At 38.8% G+C, this 21595-nt stretch overlaps 4 protein-coding genes across 4 annotated transcripts; 1 reads left to right on the forward strand and 3 right to left on the reverse strand.

Annotated features, from left to right (window-relative positions):
- LOC104790666 (pentatricopeptide repeat-containing protein At2g17670-like) lies at nt 9730-11785 on the reverse strand. The gene has a single exon (XM_010516448.2). It carries the CDS (start codon nt 11597-11599, stop codon nt 10199-10201), a length of 1401 nt encoding a protein of 466 aa, XP_010514750.1. The 5' UTR covers nt 11600-11785; the 3' UTR covers nt 9730-10198.
- LOC109125703 (RPM1-interacting protein 4-like) lies at nt 15603-16127 on the reverse strand. Its single transcript, XM_019228163.1, has one exon. It carries the CDS (start codon nt 15933-15935, stop codon nt 15726-15728), a length of 210 nt encoding a protein of 69 aa, XP_019083708.1. The 5' UTR covers nt 15936-16127; the 3' UTR covers nt 15603-15725.
- LOC104790673 (probable acyl-activating enzyme 2) lies at nt 16145-18539 on the reverse strand. The gene is made up of 2 exons (XM_010516457.2): nt 17923-18539; nt 16145-17839 (listed from the first exon to the last, which is right to left on the reverse strand). The coding sequence occupies exons 1-2, from the start codon at nt 18247-18249 to the stop codon at nt 16376-16378; spliced, it is 1791 nt and encodes a 596-aa protein (XP_010514759.1). The 5' UTR covers nt 18250-18539; the 3' UTR covers nt 16145-16375.
- Nucleotides 19080-21575, forward strand: LOC104790684 (serine acetyltransferase 2). The gene is made up of 10 exons (XM_010516468.1): nt 19080-19453; nt 19809-20006; nt 20086-20145; nt 20226-20321; nt 20425-20449; nt 20587-20681; nt 20774-20940; nt 21031-21104; nt 21173-21232; nt 21339-21575. Exons 1-10 carry the CDS (start codon nt 19313-19315, stop codon nt 21392-21394), a joined length of 972 nt encoding a protein of 323 aa, XP_010514770.1. The 5' UTR covers nt 19080-19312; the 3' UTR covers nt 21395-21575.

Below are 21595 nucleotides of genomic sequence, written 5' to 3' on the forward strand. Positions count from 1 at the left end.
TTATGGAATCAAAACCTTTTTTTTGGTGTATTGTAATAGTATAATTTGGTAGTTACAAAAGGGGAGGTGCTATGAAAATAAATAAACTAAAAAAAGAGGTGTATTTTTGCACATATATATACAAATGTAATACCGGAAACCTTATTAGAAATATAAGAATTTTGCATATGTAAGTTAATCTCTAAAATAAATATTTTTGAATTGTGATAAAATATAAATTTGAAATTCATTGCAATAATGTCCTACACTAATTTATAATCTCAAAATCTTGTCTTCCGGTGCATAATTCTTAGAGATGAAGTAGACTGTAGTGTAGAAAATGTTTTCCAATTTAATTTTTATACATATAAGGTTTTCAAATCCAATCTTAATATTCTAGTGTTATCTTACCTCAAATCAAGGGGCAAGTCAAAAACACTAATAATTTTATTTTCTTCCAATTTAAGTGTAACATAAAATTATTGAACTGATATTTTTAAAACTTTAATTTCATATACTTGACTCATCTGATAATTATATCTGTAATTATAAAATTAGAAAGATATTTATAAAAAGCTCAACAAAGGTCAAAGTGAATTTATTATAACTAGCATTTTTTTATTAAACGTAAGTGTGTAAATCTTGTACATATACTTGAAGTTAGGTACATGATTTACTATTTAACTATGATTTTTATGAATTAATCTTTTTTTCCTGACCTTTTGGTTTGGATTAAAAAGCCTCAAACTCAAAATGATCTTATCTCCCTTTTTAAATAGATAATTATAATATACAAATTACATATCTTAACATCATTGAGTAGAAGCTATAGCGAGTGTTAAACAATTTTACAAATGACATAACTCTCCCAGACACAAGTCTCGAGGTCAACTATAAACAGCATGAAGCTTTCTTTTAACTGGATCTCACCAACCCTCTATTACTAAAAGAAGTAATACCCACCGGTTAGATGCATGTTTTGACGACGTTTCACGGTCTTTCAAACCGTTCCGGCGAAATTCAAACCATCAGCTCGTCGTTGCAACCACCTCTACCCGCTAGTATGAATCTCCCTGGTAATCCTGACCTCCATATCTTTACTTAAGCTCAACTGCTGCATGTTCTTCTTTTAACCTGTTTCAAACCTCCTAAGTTTTTGAAACCATTTCACAACCTAAGACCCTAAAACCTGCTAACCACCGAAGTCTTTTTTCTGTACCACCCTACAACCATAAATGACAAACCGTTACTCAACCCTTCAGAAGGGTAAAGGACTAGAAAGAGGTTACTCCCCTCCTCCCTGAAAATGCATCAGAGCCCCATAACTTGATACCTCCACCCTAATTGAAGAAAATGCACTTACCCTCATGGGAAGACTGACAAATCCCTCAGTGCAAAGATTGTATGCCTTTTTCCTTTTCTCGCCAACAGATGGACCCTCAAGGGTAAAGCTACAGGCGCTGACCTAGGAAGAGGTTGCTTCCAATTCAAATTCGAATACGAAGAAGATCTACAAAAAGTACTCGAAAAAATACCATACCATTTTGATCAATGGATGGTCATCCTTCAAAAATGGGAACCTGTGATCTCTGAAACCTTCCCATCCATGATTCCCTTCTGGATCGAAGTGCAAGGCCTACCTAAACACTATTGGCAGCAAGAGATGCTGCAAACAATCGGTGATGAGTTAGGAGAGGTTATGGAAACAGAAATAACAAACGCTACTGCAAAAGTCAAACTCCTAATCAATGGCTTACAACCACTGACTAAGGAGACGGTAGTAGAATTCGCAAATGGGAGTGAAGCTCTGGTTCATCTGGACTACAAGAATCTTAAGAACCATTGTCACCATTGTCAACGACTAACCCACGAGGAAAAAGCATGCCCGGGAGTCCAGAGAAAAGAGAGCCAAGACCTTATAACCCATGCAGGCCCCTCACACAATCCAACAGTGGTCCATAGGAACTACTACACACCTGAAGACAACTTCAGAGCACCCTCCCAGCCAAAACCCAACGAACACCCTACAGGAAGTCATAGCCACAGATCTTACAAAGAAAGAGTGGACCGCAACAATTCGGTCCAACCTAGATCTAATGCCTCCCAAAGCTACCTCTCAGGAAGTAAGAGGAAATATGACGATAGGGCCCCCACTGAGAACAAAAGTTATTGCCCTAGATCCCATGACTCTCGTTCATTTGGATACAGGAGATCTCCCCCGAGGACACTAGAACACCAAAACAGAGGACTCCCAAACCAAGGCCCTAGGTTGTCTCATGGAACCCTATCCCCAAACTTCCAATGGAGAGAAAAGTCTACCCCAAGAGAACTTAACTGGTCTGAATCCTCTGAAACTCCTAGATCCAGGAGACCACCTCTAGAGCGAGTCCCACCCCTTCAACCGCAACCGTCTGACCTTGTGAGAATACCTGCAACAGAGGACATCATGGAAGAATTATGGGACGTCACCATTCAGTATACAACCTGCTCGGATCCAACTTAAAGCATGGCTAGGAAACAGAGAGTCACTCAAGGGGAGAATCGAGGTATGATGGCATAAACAGCTGCTGGAATCATTGCGGCAGCCAACCAAGCACAGCTTACTACCCAACCACTAATAGCTGCAAGCCTAGAGATCCCAGAGTCATCTCCTGATCTCCCTATCCATCCTGCTGATATCTCTGACCAACCTGCAGCACCAAGAAAGAAAAGAGGAAGGCCTCCGCTGAACAAATCTACTAATAGAAGTCCTCTAAACCTACGAGGAGCAAAGTCGAGTAAGAGAAACAAAACCTTAATTCAGAACTCTCCAAAAAGACGTCATAACTCCAGTAAGTCAAACCAATCAAGGTATACCAGTCCCCCACCAAACAACCAAGTTCATGGTAGTTTTGACCAAACCTCTGGATATGCAGCAGGCCCCCCTACTACTCGTGACCCTCCTCAGATGCCTATCATACCAGCCATAACAAAGAATAATCGGAGTTTTCATAAAACCCCTCCACCTCTTCCTTAAAGATTGCAAGCTGGAACTGTTGTGGTTTGGGGAATCCCACAACAGTTCGACGCCTCAAGGAGATGAACAGAAAGTTATCTCCTGATATACTGTTTCTCATGGAAACAAAAAATCCTGATGATGTGGTCCTCGCAACCACACAACCCCTTGGCTACACAAATCTGCAACTGGTTTCTCCCCACAGTCCAGGTGGTGGAGGTCTCGCCCTGCTCTAGAAGGAACACATTGAACTCCAAATCCTAGCTGAGACCCAAAACTACATTGACACTCAGGTGAAAGCAAAGCGAAAAGACATCTGGGATCAATTATCACTTATTGGACGAAACAGGTCAGAAGCATGGATCCTAACAGGAGATTTTAACGATATCATAGACTCATCTGAGAAATCTCGTGGACCAGAACGCCCAGAGGATTCTTTCATCGACCTTTGCACTTTCATGTCAGAATGTGACCTCTTCGATCTTCGCCATTCAGGAAACTTCTTATCATGGAGAGGCAAACGCCACGACCACCTAGTCTTCTGTCGACTGGACCGTTCAATGTCAAACAGTGAATGGGCAACCTCTTACCCATCTGGCAGAAGTGAGTACCTTCGTTTCGAAGGATCTGATCACAGACCAATTATCACTTACTTTGACCTAAAAATGAAGAGGGGCAAGGGCCTATTCAGGTATAACAGAAGACTCAAATCAAACGAAGAAGTATCCAGATTGATCGAGGAAAACTGGGACCCTACAATCCCAGAGGAGGTGAACCTAAAGATAAGTAGAGTCAGAAGTGCTCTAATTAAATGGTCAAAAGAAAAGCATGTCAATAGCCAAAAAAGAATAAATGAATGCAAGGAGAAGCTTGACCTGGCCATGTCGGAGACCCTCACAAACACAGCGGATTTATCCAAAATAACAGAGGAACTGGCAAAGGCATATGGTGAGGAAGAGGAGTTCTGGAAGCAGTGTAGTCGACAGCTTTGGCTCACCTTAGGGGACAGAAACACAGGCTACTTCCATGCAATCACAAAAGGAAGAAAAACTATTAATAAATTTGCTGTTATAGAGGATGATGCGGGGCAAACTTACTATGAGGAACCCTAGATACTTAAAGTTATTACTGAGTACTACCAAACTCTTTTCACCTCTGCAGCTGGAGATTGTACGTCTGTGATCTCAGAAGCCGTACAACCCTGCATATCTGAGGAAACCAACGAGCAACTTATTGCCCTACCCTCCAAGGCTGAAATCAAACGAGCATGTTTCTCCATCCACCCAGATAAAGCCCCAGGGCCAGATGGCTTCTCCGAAAGTTTCTTCCAGTCTAACTGGAACACAGTGGAGAGTCAGTTAATGCGGGAGATACAAAGCTTCTTCACCACTGGAACCCTACCAACAAAGATCAATGAGACCCATGTGAGACTTATACCGAAGATAAAGAGTCCAAAAACCATGAAAGATTATAGACCAATCGCACTATGTTCGGTCTATTACAAGATCATAGCAAAGATACTCACCATGAGACTACAACCTGTCCTCCCGACAGTGCCACAACGGGCAATATCTGACAACGTGCTGATCACACATGAGGTCTTGCACTATTTACATAACTCAAAAGAAAAAAAAAGAAAGTTTATGGCTGTTAAAACTGACATGACAAAAGCCTACGACCGCGTGGAATGGGATTTTATCAAGTTGGTAATGGAAAAATGGGCTTTCACCACAAATGGATCAACTGGATAATGCAGTGCATCACGACTGTCTCATACTCTTACCTCCTAAACGGAGCTGCTCGGGGCCTAGTAACTCCACAACGAGGTATCAGACAAGGCGACCCCATCTCTCCCTTCATTTTCATCCTGTGCAGTGAGGTACTATCAAGATTATGTCTCAAAGCCCAAGCTGAAGGCAAATTAATAGGAATAAAAGTGGGAAAGGAAAGCCCCAGAGTCAATCACCTGCTGTTTGTTGATGATACAATGTTCTTTTGCAAATCGGACATAGATGAGTGCTCAACCCTCCTACATTTCCTACACCAGTATGAAGTAGCATATGGACAGCTGATTAACCCGCAAAAGTCAGCAATAAATTTTTCTGCAAGGACTGATATGGGATTAAAACAAGAGTTAAAGACCACCTTGGTATACAAAAAGAGGGAGGTTTGGGAAAATACCTGGGACTACCGGAACTCTTTGGTAGGAAAAAGAAAGATCTATTCACCAGCATAGTTGACAAAATCCGACAAAAAGCTTGCAGCTGGTCCTCAAGATTCCAATCGTCTGCTGGAAAGTTAGTCATGCTGAAGTCAGTTCTAGCGGTAATGCCAACATATACCATGTCTTGCTTCAAGCTACCAAACTCACTCTGCAAACGAATCCAATCAGCATAACAAGATTCTGGTGGGACAAGAATGAAGAAAAGAAGAGTATGTGTTGGGTTTCATGGAAAAACCTGACAAAATCAAAGGAGGAAGGGGGACTAGGCTTTAGAGACATCCAATGCTTCAATGATGCACTTCTAGCAAAAATTAGCTGGTGGCTATTGAACAACCCATCATCCTTGCTAGCTCGAATCTTATTGGGTAAATACTGCCATAGTACCCCTTTTCTTGAATGCCAACCACCGGCTAACACCTCTCATGGCTGGCGAGGACTCTGTGCGGGGAGAGATCTGCTAAAAGCTCTCCTAGGAAAAGTTATAGGCCATGGAAATCAAACTTCCCTGTGGTATGAACCATGGCTATCCCTTGACACCCCAACCACTCCAATGGGACCACCGACAGAATCGCCTCAGAACTTCAAGGTCTCCAATCTTCTTCTCCCCTCTGGAGACTGGGACTTGAACCAAATACGACAACTGTTACCAATGTATGAATCTGACATCCTAAACCTCAGACCAAGCAAACTTGGAGCACCAGATTCTTTTGCTTGGCTCCCAACAAAAACAGGTATATACTCAGTCAAGTCAGGCTACCACACTTGGCGAGCAACAGTATCAGAACCACCCCTGCAATCACCAGAAAATGAGACCTTTAAGTGGAAAAACGAGATTTGGGAACAACTTGGTCTTCAATGGGAAACACATAAATCCAATGGAGGTTCTATCCCAAGCTATGTCCGCGGCTCGGGAATGGCACCAAGCACAAACGACTACTCTGAAGCCTCCAATTAGGAACCCACCCATCCCAAACCATAGAACTAATCCGAGCGAGATTACTTGTCACACCGATGCCGTCTGGAACATCGAAATAAAAGCTGCTGGCTTGGGCTGGATCTTCAACGCAATTGAACAACGATCGACCACACAAGGATCAACATATGCCAAAAATGTTCGCTCGCCATTGGTTGCAGAGACCTTGGCAATCCTCCACGCAGTCCAAACGGCTGCAGATCTAGGAATGACAAACCTCCACATCGCTTCTGATTCTAAACAAGCAATAGAAGCCATCAATTTGGGATCTCCAATCAAGGAAATCCATGGGATGCAGTACGACATCCTCATCTTATCGTCAAAATTTCAGAAAATTCGTTTCTCTTTTATTCCCGGATCTTGTAACAGAGAAGCTGATGCAATAGCTAAGTTTGCTCTAAACCAAGTTGTAGTGAACCCGGTTTAATTTCTAATCGAAAATCATCTTTTGAACAAAAAAAAAACATCATTGAGTATCTTTTGCCTTAAGTGACTTTAAAATATTTAAGTATTTAACTGTCTTATGAAAATTTTCCAAATTAATACAATATTTAAAAAAAATGAAATTTTTTAAACAAATTTATTGTTCTTTGTTATTACTTTGGAATGAATTAAGTAAAAAAATAAGACACACATATTAGCGGTTTGTCCTAGTGATGTTGTAAATCAATCTAAATTGGTATACATGTTGATAAATTAAAGAATCTACTATTAAAAACAAGAAAATACCATATATATTTCCTAAAAATTATTTTATATATGGAAAACTACTTACTATGTACAATTATTTACTTTGCGTGTTTTATTTTTACAGTTTTACCAAAATTTGGCTATTTAACACACAAAAGAAAAAAAAGAACAAAATTAATTTAGTTTTTTTTTGGTATTGTTAAACTGAAAATACCTCCCTGGTAATATCCAATAATATTTCTAAAATCTCTCGTAAATTGTAAAATCTGCACACACAAAAAAAAATTATAGCCTCTCGTAGATTGTAAAATTCCATCGTTCATGGACTTGTAAACGGACATCACCATTTGTCCGTTTATTTCCTAAAACTTATTTTATACAGTATCGAGTTATCTGTTCAGATTATATGCAAAAAGGAAAACTATTTACCATGTACAGTTATCTACTTTGCATGTCTTCTTTTTACAGTTTTACCGGAAAACTATATTTTTGTTTTTCTTGTATTGTTAAACTGAAGAATACTACCGTGGTAATATTTAATAATATTTCTAATTTTTCTCTCGTAAATTGTAAAATCTGCAAAAAAAAATTAATAAGCCTCTAGTAGATTGTAAAATTCCATCTTTCATGGACTTGTAAACAGACATCTCCATTTCTCCACGTCACTGGCATCATGTACACACGTAAAAGCTGTTTTTATCATTGTTTAAGATCTCATTGGCAGTCACCAATAATTGCATGCATCCAAATTCCAAAGAATGTGTTCAATCATGTTACGTACATTGTATATAGCATAGATCTCCAAAAACATTCTTTTCTAAGGTTATTTCTTGTGGCGCATGTCAGGTGTGTTCCCTAAAGTAGCTCCAACACTAAAATGGCTTTAACCAACTAAACAATTTTTTTGGATTCATAGAACCAGCTGAATTGGTTTACATATGATAGTTTTTAGCTAGTGGCTATTGTTTCGTTGGTCGAGCGGAAAAAATAAAAAATAAAAAGCCATTTATTATAAAAAATGACTTTAATTAATCAAAAGCCATTTGTTATATAAAAAGTAGAAATATATTAGTATATATATTATTTAGGAAGTTGAATCTGTGACAAAGATGTGTCAACGTTAATTAATCAAAAAGCAACCTGTAATAATGAGAATGATCAATGATCTATCTCCCAATTTTGTTTTCTTCTCCTACCGATTTCTCTAAATTAATGAAGAGAAGAATGTGGCATAATACTACTATATAAAAAAGTGTTTTGTTGAGTTATGCTTATATCGTGGTCGTGGGTCATCATCATACAAAAGTGAAAAACAATTCAAGTAATACAAAAAATTACAAACCAAGTTTAAATTACAAAATAGTTACCGTACTTACAATCTCAATTGGATAGGAACGTAATAATGTTTTTTTTTTGATGATATTATGGAATTGTTATGTAAACAAAATTTAGAAAATCAAGAACGTTTTTTTTTCTCTATTCAAATGCAAAACTATATCAGTTTTCCGTTAATCTTTTGTATTTGAATTCTACATTTGGAAAATTCTGTGATTTTTAACACTAAATTGAATTTGCGTTTCACAACTTTGTATTCTGCGATTTCAACGCAACATTTTGTTTTATATATTATAACCTAAAATTGCAGGGGTATAGAACTTGACATGAAATTTAGTAAAGTTATTTTGAGTTTTTTTTTTTAAACAAATCTAATATTGTAAAGGTATCTTGATCTCTTGATCTTTTGCAAGTTTAAACTTCATATACAAACCCATATGAAAATTCAATTTTGTTTGTTATTAAAATAATAGATATTTGCATACAAAAACCAGTATCGAAACACGAATGCTCAATTAATCAAAATTGGCATCTAGAGACATAAACGGATAGCATCTAATTTTGTTAAAATTCCGGTTCCTTGGCTTAGAAAATGAGCCGGGTTAGCATAAGAGCCGACAATAATTTACTTTTTGAAGGGACAAGATTGGACTGAAACTATACAATCATCTCTTCTTTACAAAAGCTACATCTCTTTTAAGAGTCATACTGTTCAACAATGAGTCTACGTTGAATGAGTAGTCTTTAATAAGCAACTCAGCTTATAGTCGAAGCTCCCTGAGTCATAAATCTAATCTAATCGCTTGAGCAGCAATAGCAATTGGGCATGTGTTAAATATTTAAAATCTTATGGAAATGAGGATCTTCTTTGCACCATTGTCATTGTGTTTTATTATTACTCTCTCTCTCTCTCTCTCTCTCTCTCTCTCTCTCTCTCTCTCTCTCTCTCTGTGATCACGAACCCGGCAACGTGAAGCTCTCAGATTTTCCTGATTATCTTGTCCCCATTATTGTCTATTCTTGCTTCCTTTATCATCTCTGGCATATACAAAAAGATCTGTACGAGAGATGTATACAAGAACATGACAGCTCAGAGAAACTTATACTAACTCAAGAAAAAAGCTGGAGACTATTGTAGATTTAAGAATCTATGCGTTTTACAATAAGGGTAGGAGAATCTTGTATTCGTGGACCTCGCGGTACGTACGTTTCTTCCTAATACGTGTATTTTCTCCGTAGCGTTCTATTGTTTAATGGTGGGGAGACAATAGATAATGAAACATGACAGAAGAGATATCAAAATAAACAAAAGAGTATATTCACCAAATGATTGGAATTGGTCACTTAAAAAAAAAATGAAATAGACTAATACCATAATATTGTTGACCATTTGTAAAAAAAGTCTTCTTCATGATTCCACCAACGTTGTCCTCTGTTTTCTTGCCCCCTCAATGATTTGGTTTTGTATGTCAACTGATAATTTATGATACTCTGCACTTGGCTGCTTAGTGTTAAAACTTAAAACAGAAGATAAGTTTGTTCAGTCTCTTCCTGCAGCTAGAGAAAAGAAACAATCTTTGTTCAAGATACTCTGCCTCGTTTACCCCGAACACATGGGGTAATTTATCAAAGCAAATCTCTCTCAGGATACAACCAAAATTATAGCAGTTTACAATAGCTTGTAAGAACAGAGTACATGACACTAAACAAAAAGCTGATACCAATTGAATCGCAGAAAATGATATTTTTTTATAGAAACATAGCAGAAAAAATGTCCCTCAATCGATCATTCGAGTGCTTAAGGAACCCTTTAGAGATCTCATGTGACAAGAATATTACCAACATAGATAACCAACCACCTATTATCATAAATCAATACTGGTTCCTCGAGGATTTAACTGTTAATTTCAATATTAACGAATCAAATATCATTCCTTTTATAGAAAATAACAAAGACTTGCATAAAGAAGAAAGTTGGTAAGCCTTAGCAAGAGAATACCACTTAGACAACCAAGCCTTTTTCTTTCGCTTTCTTCAACCATTTCAAGGTAGTTTCAAGAGTCGTGTACGCAGAAGCATCTGTCAAACTCTTGCTCTCAACTGCATAATCAAACACTTCATAAGCCTCTGCCACCTTGCCACATTTAACCAGTGACCTCACAAGCGTAGCATAACCATTAGTCTCAAGCTTTACACCGTTCGCTTTCATCAACTCATATAACTCCATCCCTTTGTCCATCAACCTCGCCTTGCACAACCCATGAAGCAAAGTATTATAAGTACAATCGTTTGGAACACAACCTTTTGCTTCCATCTCTTCCAACAAACTCAACGCACCTAAAGACTCGCCTTTTCTACACATTCCATTCATCAGCGACGTGTAAGTAGCAGTATCTGGCTCATAACCCGCTTCAACCATAATTTTCAAGTACTTCCTAGCTTCCTCAACTCTCCCAGATTTCGACAATCCATATATCAATGTATTGTAAGTAATATGATCCGGCTCAATACCTTCTTCCTTCATCTTCTTATAAACACCAATCGCCTCACTCCCTTTACTCAGTGTGCAAAAGCCTTTCATAATGGTGTTATAGACGAAACAATCAGGCTTAAACCCATTATGAGAGTTACCTAAGACATCAACTAAAAACATTGCCTCCCTCAGATTCTTAGAGTTACAGACATTATCAATCAAGATAGTGAAGCTGACAAGGTCAGGCTTCACATCAAAAGACTCTCTCATCTCATCAACAAACTCATAAACAACACCAAGTGATTTGCTTTTGCACATATACTTAAGTAGAAAGTTATAAGTATACGTATCCGGAGGCGAGTGTTTCTCAGTCAGCTCCTTCATCAAATCCTTAGCTTCATCAACCCGACCCGTTTCGCAAAGAGACCTAACAACAATATCAGTTGTCACATGATCAGGCTCACAACCACTATTGACCATGAGATTGAGAACTCTATGAATATTCGCAATCGACGAATCAGGAGCTCTGCAAGCATGTGAGAGCAAGATGAGGTAAGTGGAACGCCCAGGAGAGAACTTAGGCTGCGATTTCAAGATGTGCTGAAACAATTTCACGGTATCGTCGACGGCGGCGATCGAGGCGTATGATTGAAGAACAGAGTTGTGGAATTTGAGATCGAGTGGGATTCTTGAAGTGGCGGCGATTGAATTGAAGAGGCTTTTGGCGTCTGAGAGACTTGGTGACTTGAAAGGGTTCCTAAAAGGCTCGCGATGAAGGGGTTGATGATGAGTAGTCTGGGGGAGTCTAGTTGAATCTCTCACGGCGGTTCTGTTGCGAAAATCACGCGGCGTCGCTGGAGGAGATGGTGTGGGTTTTCTGACCAGTTGGTTCGCCGGAAAAGAGCGAAACGACGGCGGAACTTTCCCCATTTCGGTTTTGACCGCAAAAAGGTTTTAGCTTTTAGGGTTCTTGCAGAGGGTTTTGCGACTCTAGTGTTCAAAATGGGGGGGACAGAGTAAAGGCGCATGGTAGTCACACTTGCACTCAAGTTGCTTACGTTAGCGATTCGGAAAAACCGTAGAAACACATTGGGCCTATTGGGCTTTCCTATTAGCAGGCCTCGACTGGTACTTTTCTTTGCTTTCTTACGCAAGTATGTGATTGTGTGAGCCAATATCCCTAGAAACAACAANTTTTTTTTTTTTTTTTTTTTTTTTTTTTTTGTAAAAAACAAGAACGTAGTTGGAGGCTAAATGTGGCAAATTTGCAGAAAACAAAACAAAATCAACAAAGATTAAAAGAATGCAATGCTTGTTATATTGCAGATGATAAAACAGAACATACGAATCAATCTAAATTAAACAAACTGTTATAGGGTTTGTTTCCAGGTGTTATTTAGAAACACCTGCTTATTTCATCTTCTTAATCTTGGGGATTAAGATTACACTTGCACTTCTGCTTAGATCTTATATATAGATTTAGTATATACGAATTATTCAACCAGAGGTTCCAGCGACTTCTCTGCGGCTCTCTGTCTCATCATTATCTCCATGACAGCAGCTCTGCGTCGTGGATCCGGCGGTTGCTGTTGCAACCTTCTCAATATGTTTCTTTAGATCCCTGAAATGAGAGATGTACAAAATGATCAATACAAATCAATACAAAGAGCGATATACAATACATAACTATGTCATATGTTATATATGCCCGGGTTCTAATATCCAAAATTGTATGTTGAGATTGCGATTCTCGAATGTGGACAGAAGACAGGGACACATCAGAAGTTAAAGAGTTTACCTCCATCCAGGTACGTAACAATGGGAGTCCTTGCAGGCCCGAGCATGGAGTTGCAAGAAATACCACATATTCTTGCATAGAAAACAACCTCCTGAGGCACGTACTTTGCAACGGAGACCATGTCGAAATAGATCCTTCACTTTGCCGCAATTGGGATATTGGCAACGTGGAGAACGGCATTGCGACGTATGCACCAGAACCTCTAGCCTTTTCCTGAGCTGCATATTTTAGATAAATGGAAACTTTAGCTTTTCAGAGACACTGTGGAGGGAGCCATATGACTAATCTAATCCCATCCATTTCTTAAATCAGGAGAAGCCTAAAAGCAAGAGAAGAAGAGGCATCTTTTTAACATAAGAATCTACCAACAACAACAACAACAAGAAACTGAATATTACAATATACCTCCAAGTCCCGCAATTGCCTAACTCCTTTATTCAGAGCGTTTTGATCAGCTAGTGATGAATATTTTGTTAACATGTGAGGATGATTAGCACAACCGGCCTCTTTATTGAAACAAGAATTGCACACATCATAGACTGGGCAAACTTCACAGCGCCAACCTTGACCACTTTCAATATCGAGGTGGCATGCGTTACATGTTATCACAAAGGCAGGAGCAGTTGGATTATGCAGATGCGGAATAGAGCGAGACGACAGCGGATCTTTCTCCATTTTGATTTGACCGCAGCTCTCTGTCTCATCATCTCCATGACAGCAGCTCTGCGTCGTGAATCCGGTTGTTGTTGCAACCTTCTCAATATGTTCCTTTAGGTCCCTGAAATGAGAGATGTACAATGATCAATACAAACCAATACAAAGAGAGATATACAATGATCAATACAATATATAACTATGTCATATGTTATATATGCCCGGGTTGTAATATCCAAAATTGTGTGTTGAGATTGTGATTTTCGAATGTGGCATAAGTAAAAGAAAAACCATGACTCCAGGAAAGAAAAAGACAGACATTCCATCCTACGTTTTTACTTGTCGAAAAAGACAGGGACACATCAGAAGTTAAAGAGTTTACCTACATCGAGGTACGTAACAATTGGAGGAGTCCTTGCAGGCCCGAGCATGGAGTTGCAAGAAATACCACATATTCTTGCATAGAAAACAACCTCCTGAGGCACGTAGTTTGCATTGGAGACCATCTCGAAATAGATCCTTCACTTTGCCGCAATTGGGATATTGGCAATGTGGAGTACAACATTGCGACGTATGCACCAGAACCTCGAGCATTTTCCTGAGCTGCATATTTTAGATAAATGAAAACTTTAGCTTTTCAGAGACACTGCCATATGACTAATCTAATACCATCCATTTTTTAAATCAAGAGAAGACTAAAGAAAGAGAAGAAGAGGCAGCTCTTTTAACATAATAATCTACCATAAACAACAACAACAAGAAACTGAATATTACAATATACCCGAAATTGCCTAGCTTCTTTATTCTGAGCATTCTGATCAGCTAGTGATAGATAATTTGTTAACATGTGCGGATGATTAACACAACCGGCCTCTTTATTGAAACAAGCACTGCACACATCATAGTCTGGGCAAACGTCACAGCGCCAGCCTTGACCACTTTCAATATCGAGGTGGCATGCGTTACATTTTATCACAAAGGCAGGAGCAGTTGGATTATGCAGATTCGGAATAGAGCGAAGCGACGGCGGATCTTTCGCCATTTTGATTTGACCGCAAAAGTTTTTTTAGCTTTTAGGGTTCTTGGAGAGGTATTTGCGAATTGCTTGCACTCGCACAGACAGTCGCACTCAAGTTGCTTAGAGCAAGATTATTGGGGGTTCATATATTGGGATACTTAGACACTATTTGAATTTTTTAAGAATAAATTGTGTATTGTTTTGTAAATAAGAACCCATGAACTCTTAGTTAAAATTTTCTCCTCTAATGGTAAGTTCTAATTTTGGGTCTCTTATTTTTGTAAAATTGTTTTTTAAAATTTAAAAATTTTAAATAGAATAGAACTAGTATAAATGTATAAACATTTAAAATTTTATAAAAATAGAAAAAAACATCAAGTACGACACAAAAGCACAACCACCAAACACAAAAGCAAAAGACACTCTCCACCGTCAAAGTTCACACAGCTCAGGAAAAGAAACACACTTCGAAATCCTGTAAGTATGAATCAAAAGATTGCTTCCTTTGCATCGTCAATATACCTACCAAGAAGCGGAGCATTTCACATAAAAGAAAGGCCATCGTCACACGAATATATGAGTGTGATCAAACACTAAGAATGAATGTAGCATGAGAGATAACACCAACAGAGATAAAGCGGAAAAAACCAGTTAGTAACCTAAAGCTTTTCTCTTTTAGAACATTGACGACTATCAATAACAAAAGACAGGGCCTTAAGCTTCAAACAAAAATGCTAACATCACTAAGAAGATCAGCAATATTACTTTTAACTTAAAACATCCAATAACAAGTCCAAATCATGTTAAAAATACATGTTAGCACAATCCACAACCCAGGGGTCAAATTTTCTGAAATAGCTGCAGATCGCTAAGAGAAAGAGGATTCAATCGCAAGAGAAAGAGCGAGAAAAAAAAGAATAAAATCAATCGATCTTTCCCAATTTTTTTTTTCCTTTTGTATTATTTTGTTCATCCAATAGAATGATAACATGTAGCGTTTCTTAAACTAAGTTTGAGTATACTATATAGGAGGAGTTCTTACCTTTTTTTCTTTTGTTCTAATTATTTTTTTTTCAACTAAATACTTAGATCTCCTCTATAAACCCACCGATAAAGAAGGTCTTACGTTCTCCCCCCCCCCGCCCCCAACATGTAATTTCCTTTGCTTTTTGTACAAGTATGTGAGCGAAAACCCTAGGTGCAAACAATAGTTAGAGGCTCAATGTGGATTTTTTTCTCTGACTTTGCCATTAAACCTATATAAAGATTTTTCCGTAAAAAACGAAAAGCAAGAGAGATAAATATGTTTTGTAAGGAAGAAAGAAGAACACATTTTGTCTGAATTTGAACAAGAAAGATGTTCAAGATCAAGAACTTGGTGTTCACCTCAAAATCAAAGATACTTTTTTTATGAGTTTTGTCATTTTGTTGATTCTGTATTACCAAGTGAAAAAAACTATTCATTAGGAAACAAAACCTTATCATTTGTTTATTAGATGACTACGAAACAAAATGACAAAAGTTGTCAAAGGGCTCTCAATAAGGCTCAAAGCTAAGTTCTCTTTTACAAACAAAAACCAAAAATATCAAGCAAAAGTGAAACAGAGCCATTTCTTGACCGTTGGTTTATCATTATCTTGTTTCCTCTGAGAATTCGTCTTGGTCGAACTCCTTCCTGTCTTTTTATCTTCACCCGCTTTGCTAAATATCACCGTGAATCCATCAGCCGTCGCCGGATCATTCACATCCCATTCTCCAAATTTCGGCAATGGCCTTCCAGCTTCGTTTGATGCCATATTTTTTCTATCAAGAAAATTACAAACAATCTTCTCAGAAAGAAAACAAACAAAATCTTTTCTTCTTCTGTTTGGATGAGTTGATGATTTTGTAAGGGTCGTCCAATGCAGATTTATAATGGAGATATTTTTTTAAGGAAAAGACAGATAAGTAAGATTGTGTTTGAAACCTTCCTACGAATTGGACCCGTTTCAGACACGGCGGAATATTCTATTAAGCTTCTTCTTTCTTTATTAATGTCTTGTAAATCTTTCTGAGGTACAAAATCGTTGGCCTTTCCGCGTAACAAATCTAATTATAGCCAAATCATATCCATGGCTGATCTGTTTCTTCCTTTTCACGCGGTGGTTTACGATTCTCACATCTTTTGTTTCCTTATATATACACAAACATAAACTACATACCAAGTTTTTTTTTTTTTTTGTTTCTTACATGGCGATCACAAGCTGCCCATTTCATCAGCTCTCTTTCTCAGAAGATACTTTTGTACTTTCCCCGTCGAGGTTTTAGGTATGTCTCCGAAAACAATAGTCTTTGGAGCCATGTAATGAGGTAAATGATCTCTACAGAAACCAATAATCTCCTCAGGTTTGGTACCATCAAACACATCTTTCAGCTTCACGAAACCACAAGGAGTCTGTCCCCAGTGATTATCCGGACGTGCCACAACAGCGGCTTCAAGAACCGCTTGATGGCTACACAAAACTCTTTCCACCTCCACCGAGCTTATGTTTTCTCCTCCTGATATGATCACATCTTTTAGCCGATCTTTTATCTCTATGTATCCGTCCGGATGTTTCACAGCGAGATCACCACTGTGGAACCAATCTCCTTCAAAAGCTTTTCTTGTTGCCTCTAAGTCCTTGAAATATCCACTCATTACGGTGTTTCCTCTGAACATAACCTCACCCATGGTTAAACCGTCATCAGGTACAGTCTCCATTGTCACCGGATCTTTCACTTCGAGCCCATCTAGACCCAAATGCTGCACTCCTTGTCTAGCCTTTAACTTAGTTCTCTCATCCAAAGAAAGAGAATCCCATTCAGGTTTCCACACGCAGTGTGTCCCTGGACCATATGTCTCTGTCAAACCATAAAGATGAGACACATTGAAACCTAATTCTTCAATCTTTGCCAGGATCTGTGGTTGAGGCGGTGACCCACCTGTCATGATCTCAACCCTGTGAGGAAACGGTTTACGTTCCGTCACAGGAGAGTTCACAATCATGTTCAGAACCGTAGGGGCTCCTCCCATGTGAGTCACTTTATGCATAGCAATGTTCTTAAAGATCAACTTAGGAGAGACTTTTCTAAGACAGATATTAGTACCGCCTTGCGCTGCTACTCCCCAAATAAGGCACCATCCGTTACAATGAAACATCGGCACCGTCCATAGATAGACCGGATAAACAGACATCTGGTGAAGAAAGACTGTCGCAAGAGAATTGAGATAAGCTCCTCTGTGGCTATACACTACGCCTTTAGGTCTCGAAGTCGTCCCTGAAGTGTAGTTTATACTAATGGGATCCCATTCGCTTCTCGGTTTGTTCACCTCAAATCCGCTGTTTCCGGATTTAACCAGAGTTTCATATTCGTAATCAAAAGAGTACTTTGATGAACAATCACTCTCATCATCATCACCATCATCATTAGAGTGAGAGATCAACACAAGCTTTGGACTTTTTCTTGTTCTGTCTGATTTGACAAGAAGATCAAGAGCTCCATGAGCAAGCTCAAGTAACTGTTGATCAACAAAGAGGATCTTCGCCTCGGAGTGAGCTAGCAAAACGGACAATGTGGAAGGATCAAGTCGAGTATTAAGCGGACAGAGAATCAAACCAGCCATTGGTACAGCGAAATGAAGCTCATGCATAGCTGGAACATTCGGAGCCAAAGCTGCAACCTAATAAAAAGTATCCTCTTTTATCACTAAAACTACATCGGAAACCTAATCGGAGCAGAAATTGAACAATTGAAGAGACTAACCACATCGCCGGGAGACGTTCCGAGGTGGGTAAGAGCAGAGGCAAGACGGAGACAACGCTGATAAGTCTGGAACCAAGTGTGCTTGTCCGAACCATATACAAGAGAGGTTCTGTCTCTGTAAACCTTGGCGGATCGTTCCAAGAACGTGATTGGGGATAAAGGAGAGAAATTGGCGGGGGATCGGAGTAGACCCTCCATAGTTCTCCATGATCCCGGCTCGGAATCGCCGGGTTCTGAGGTTGAGGAGAAGGAAGTATGGGTTAACAGAAGTCTCTGGAAACGTGGGGTAAAGCTTTTGAGTGCCCTTTTGGTTAACAAGAATCTCATGGTTTAAATCTCACTCTAGTTGCCTTTGTTGGATTGAAAGTTTTGGTCTTTGGAACTGATCAAGACAGGTTTTGATTCTCCGGGAACTCAAATGGTCTGTCAAAACGATTGGTCTAAATTGATTACAAATAAGCTCTATTGGGATAACCATGCCTCGTGATTAACGGGCGTCGTCGTCCTAAGATAACTGGGATATGCGTTATGCGTTTATGTTTGAGGGCTTCGATGGCACCCAACGTGGTGAATGATTTTGGTGCTAGTGTTGATGGGAATGACCATATTATATTAGGCTTTCAAGGATGATTCTACAAATGAATAGTCTTGAAATCATAAATTCTTGAAATCAATTATACTTACTGATTTAAAATAATAAGTGTAGTTTGGGAATGAAGTACAAGTTTGTGTAGCCATCCATACTGTATAGTTAAGAATCCATGGAATAGAGTACAAATAGTTTATATGACCTTATCCGGCGACATATAAGACATTTATAATCTATAATATGCAATAAACATACGACTAGTTGGCATCATTTGTGGGTCACTCTACTTTGTTCTTTGTAGTACAATTTTTATATTCCACTAATCATCTCCACCGAGGAAGGCGATTAAGATTCAACTATAATAGTATTTAACAAATCTATACGAGCCTTGTTGATTAGAAAAACAATTAGCTGTTTAAGAGAGACCCTAATCACATTACGAACTTGGACACAATCACGGTCGCGACCAAATAAGGCCAAAGGAAAATATAAAAATAAACATAATTACAACAAATGATATGATATCATCGTAGAACCCTTTCAAAGCGGTGGACACTGGACACAACACAACAACACACGACTTGTTTACAACGAGAAACCAAACAAACAACAACGACCATCGATAGAGAATCAAAAAGTTAAAAGATGATAAAGGGTTTGTCAGTTTCGCATCATATCCATTAAAGTAGCCTCCTTTTTTTTAGCACTTTCTCCTTCTCTTTTCTCTCGCCAACCAATCAATAGAGTTTGTGATTCTTCCATCGTCTTCCGGGAATTGTATTGTAAACTATACCCGGAGATATGAACGGCGATGAGCTTCCTTTCGAGAGGGGTTTCGAGGTTTACGCTAAGGGAATGCATAAGTCAGAGTTTGACTCGAATTTGCTTGATTCTGGTTCTGATCCTATCTGGGATGCTATCAGAGAAGAAGCTAAGCTTGAGGTTTCTAACACTTTCTCTGCTTCATCGATTCTTAGTCTTATTTGGAAGAAAAAAGTTATGGTTTTGTGTCTCCATGTTAATCCACAGTTGTTATTGTAGTAACCCTGTATCCATTAGGGTTAGGAATTAGTCAATCTTGTTTCTCTCGTTGCAAGCTTTGATATTTAATCCGACCAAACATAGGACTTGAATGTTCATTCCCCTCCCATTGATCATCATCACACATGGATACACTTTAAAGGTTTTCACTTTGAAGGTTGTTTGATTGAAAGCAAGAAAGTTTGACTACAGTGTTAGTGTTCTATGCTTTATATAGTTTGGTATCTTACATTGCTGAATCTTGTTGTGGTTATAGGCAGAGAAAGAACCTATTTTGAGTAGCTTCTTGTATGCTGGCATCTTGGCTCATGACTGTTTGGAGCAAGCTTTAGGGTTTGTTCTGGCCAACCGTCTCCAAAACCCAACTTTGTTGGCAACTCAACTCTTGGATATATTTTATGGTGTTATGATGCATGACAAAGGTATCCAGTGTTCTATTCGCCATGACATTCAGGTAAAGGCAACGGTTTTATTTAGTACATGTGAAAGTGTTTGTTTGAGGCTGTTTTCTCATGTGCTTCAGTGATTTGCAGGCATTTAAAGACCGGGATCCTGCTTGTTTGTCGTATAGTTCTGCAATCTTACATCTGAAGGTAAAATCTTTGATTGTATATACAGACAGAACATTTCCTCACTAGGAAGAAGTGACTGCTGAGGTGGTTTTGTTCTACAGGGGTATCATGCGTTGCAAGCATATAGAGTTGCACATAAATTGTGGAATGAAGGGAGGAAACTATTAGCTCTTGCATTGCAAAGCCGGATAAGTGAGGTAGTTTTGGCAATCATTGTCTTTTTGTTACTGCATTTAGAGCCTCGCTTGAGGTGTATCTTTCATCTCAATGTCTGATATATGCTGTGGTTTTTTCTCTCAGGTTTTTGGAATCGACATTCATCCAGGTAGAGTTTGAGCTTCATATCTCGCTCTTATCTGTTTGAACATTATCCTATTCCCCTCTCTGGTGTATTAGTTGATCAGGTTTATCAGTGATTTGATTGCTGGTTATACATATTGGTTTATTACTCTTTTTGCATAGCGGCAAGAATTGGGGAGGGAATATTGTTGGATCATGGAACTGGAGTGGTTATTGGTGAGACTGCTGTAATTGGAAATTGTGTCTCAATCTTACATGTAAGCATCTCTTCTCCAACCATTGCCTGGAAATTTAATACCGAGATCATGATCTTCTCCAACCAAGGCTACTTGAGTTTTCACTGTCACAGGGTGTGACTTTAGGAGGAACTGGCAAGGAAACCGGCGATCGTCACCCAAAAATAGGTGAAGGTGCATTGCTTGGAGCTTGTGTGACTATACTTGGGAACATAAGCATAGGTCCTGGAGCAATGGTAGCTGCAGGTTCACTTGTGTTAAAGGATGTTCCTTCACATTGGTATAAAAGAGAAAATGCATCTGACAAATCTTCATGACTTGGCACTCTTTGTTTTTGGTAACAATGGACACCCTCTTTGTATTTTTGAAGTGTGGTGGCTGGAAATCCTGCAAAACTGATCAGGGTCATGGATGGGCAAGACCCGTCTCTTACAACAAAACACGGTGAGTTTGCAGATATTTTTGTTCTTCTGGCTGGATGTAGTAGTGATTATTCTTGAATGAATATGCAGATGCTACCAAAGAGTTCTTTCGACATGTAGCTGATGGTTACAAAGGGGCACATTCTAACGGTAACTTACACGCTCACAGTGAACTCTGATATAAAGAATCTAAAATTACAGTTTAGTTGGGATTTTGAAAACCTGAATCACTTATTTACTCGCTTCTTGAAGACAGGACCATCAGTCTCAGCAGGAGAAACAGAGAAAGGACACACTATCTGCACAGCATGAGATCCTTGTATGCACTTGCTTATCATCATAAGCTGATCCTTGTATGCATTTGCTCATCATCATAAGCTGATCCTTGTTTGCGTTTGCTTATCATCATAAGCTAATCTCAGCATTTTCTCAATAAGTTGTTTAACACAAGATTTTGACAACTTGGAAGTTTTCATCAGTTCTTCAGTCTCAACTCAGAGTCTCAGACAAACA

The sequence above is a fragment of the Camelina sativa genome, chromosome 1 (genome assembly GCF_000633955.1).
Source record: "Camelina sativa cultivar DH55 chromosome 1, Cs, whole genome shotgun sequence".
NCBI lineage: Eukaryota > Viridiplantae > Streptophyta > Magnoliopsida > Brassicales > Brassicaceae > Camelina > Camelina sativa.

Coding starts and splice junctions, on each gene's coding strand:
- LOC109125703 (XM_019228163.1), bottom strand. CDS start 15,935: ATGGCATCAAACGAAGCTGGAAGGCCATTGCCGAAATTTGGAGAATGG.
- LOC104790666 (XM_010516448.2), bottom strand. CDS start 11,599: ATGGGGAAAGTTCCGCCGTCGTTTCGCTCTTTTCCGGCGAACCAACTG.
- LOC104790673 (XM_010516457.2), bottom strand. CDS start 18,249: ATGAGATTCTTGTTAACCAAAAGGGCACTCAAAAGCTTTACCCCACGT. Junction 17,840..17,922: donor GAACGTCTCCCGGCGATGTG/GTTAGTCTCTTC, acceptor ACTTTTTATTAG/GTTGCAGCTTTGGCTCCGAA.
- LOC104790684 (XM_010516468.1), top strand. CDS start 19,313: ATGAACGGCGATGAGCTTCCTTTCGAGAGGGGTTTCGAGGTTTACGCT. Junction 20,146..20,225: donor CTGCAATCTTACATCTGAAG/GTAAAATCTTTG, acceptor TTTGTTCTACAG/GGGTATCATGCGTTGCAAGC. Junction 20,450..20,586: donor TGGAATCGACATTCATCCAG/GTAGAGTTTGAG, acceptor CTTTTTGCATAG/CGGCAAGAATTGGGGAGGGA.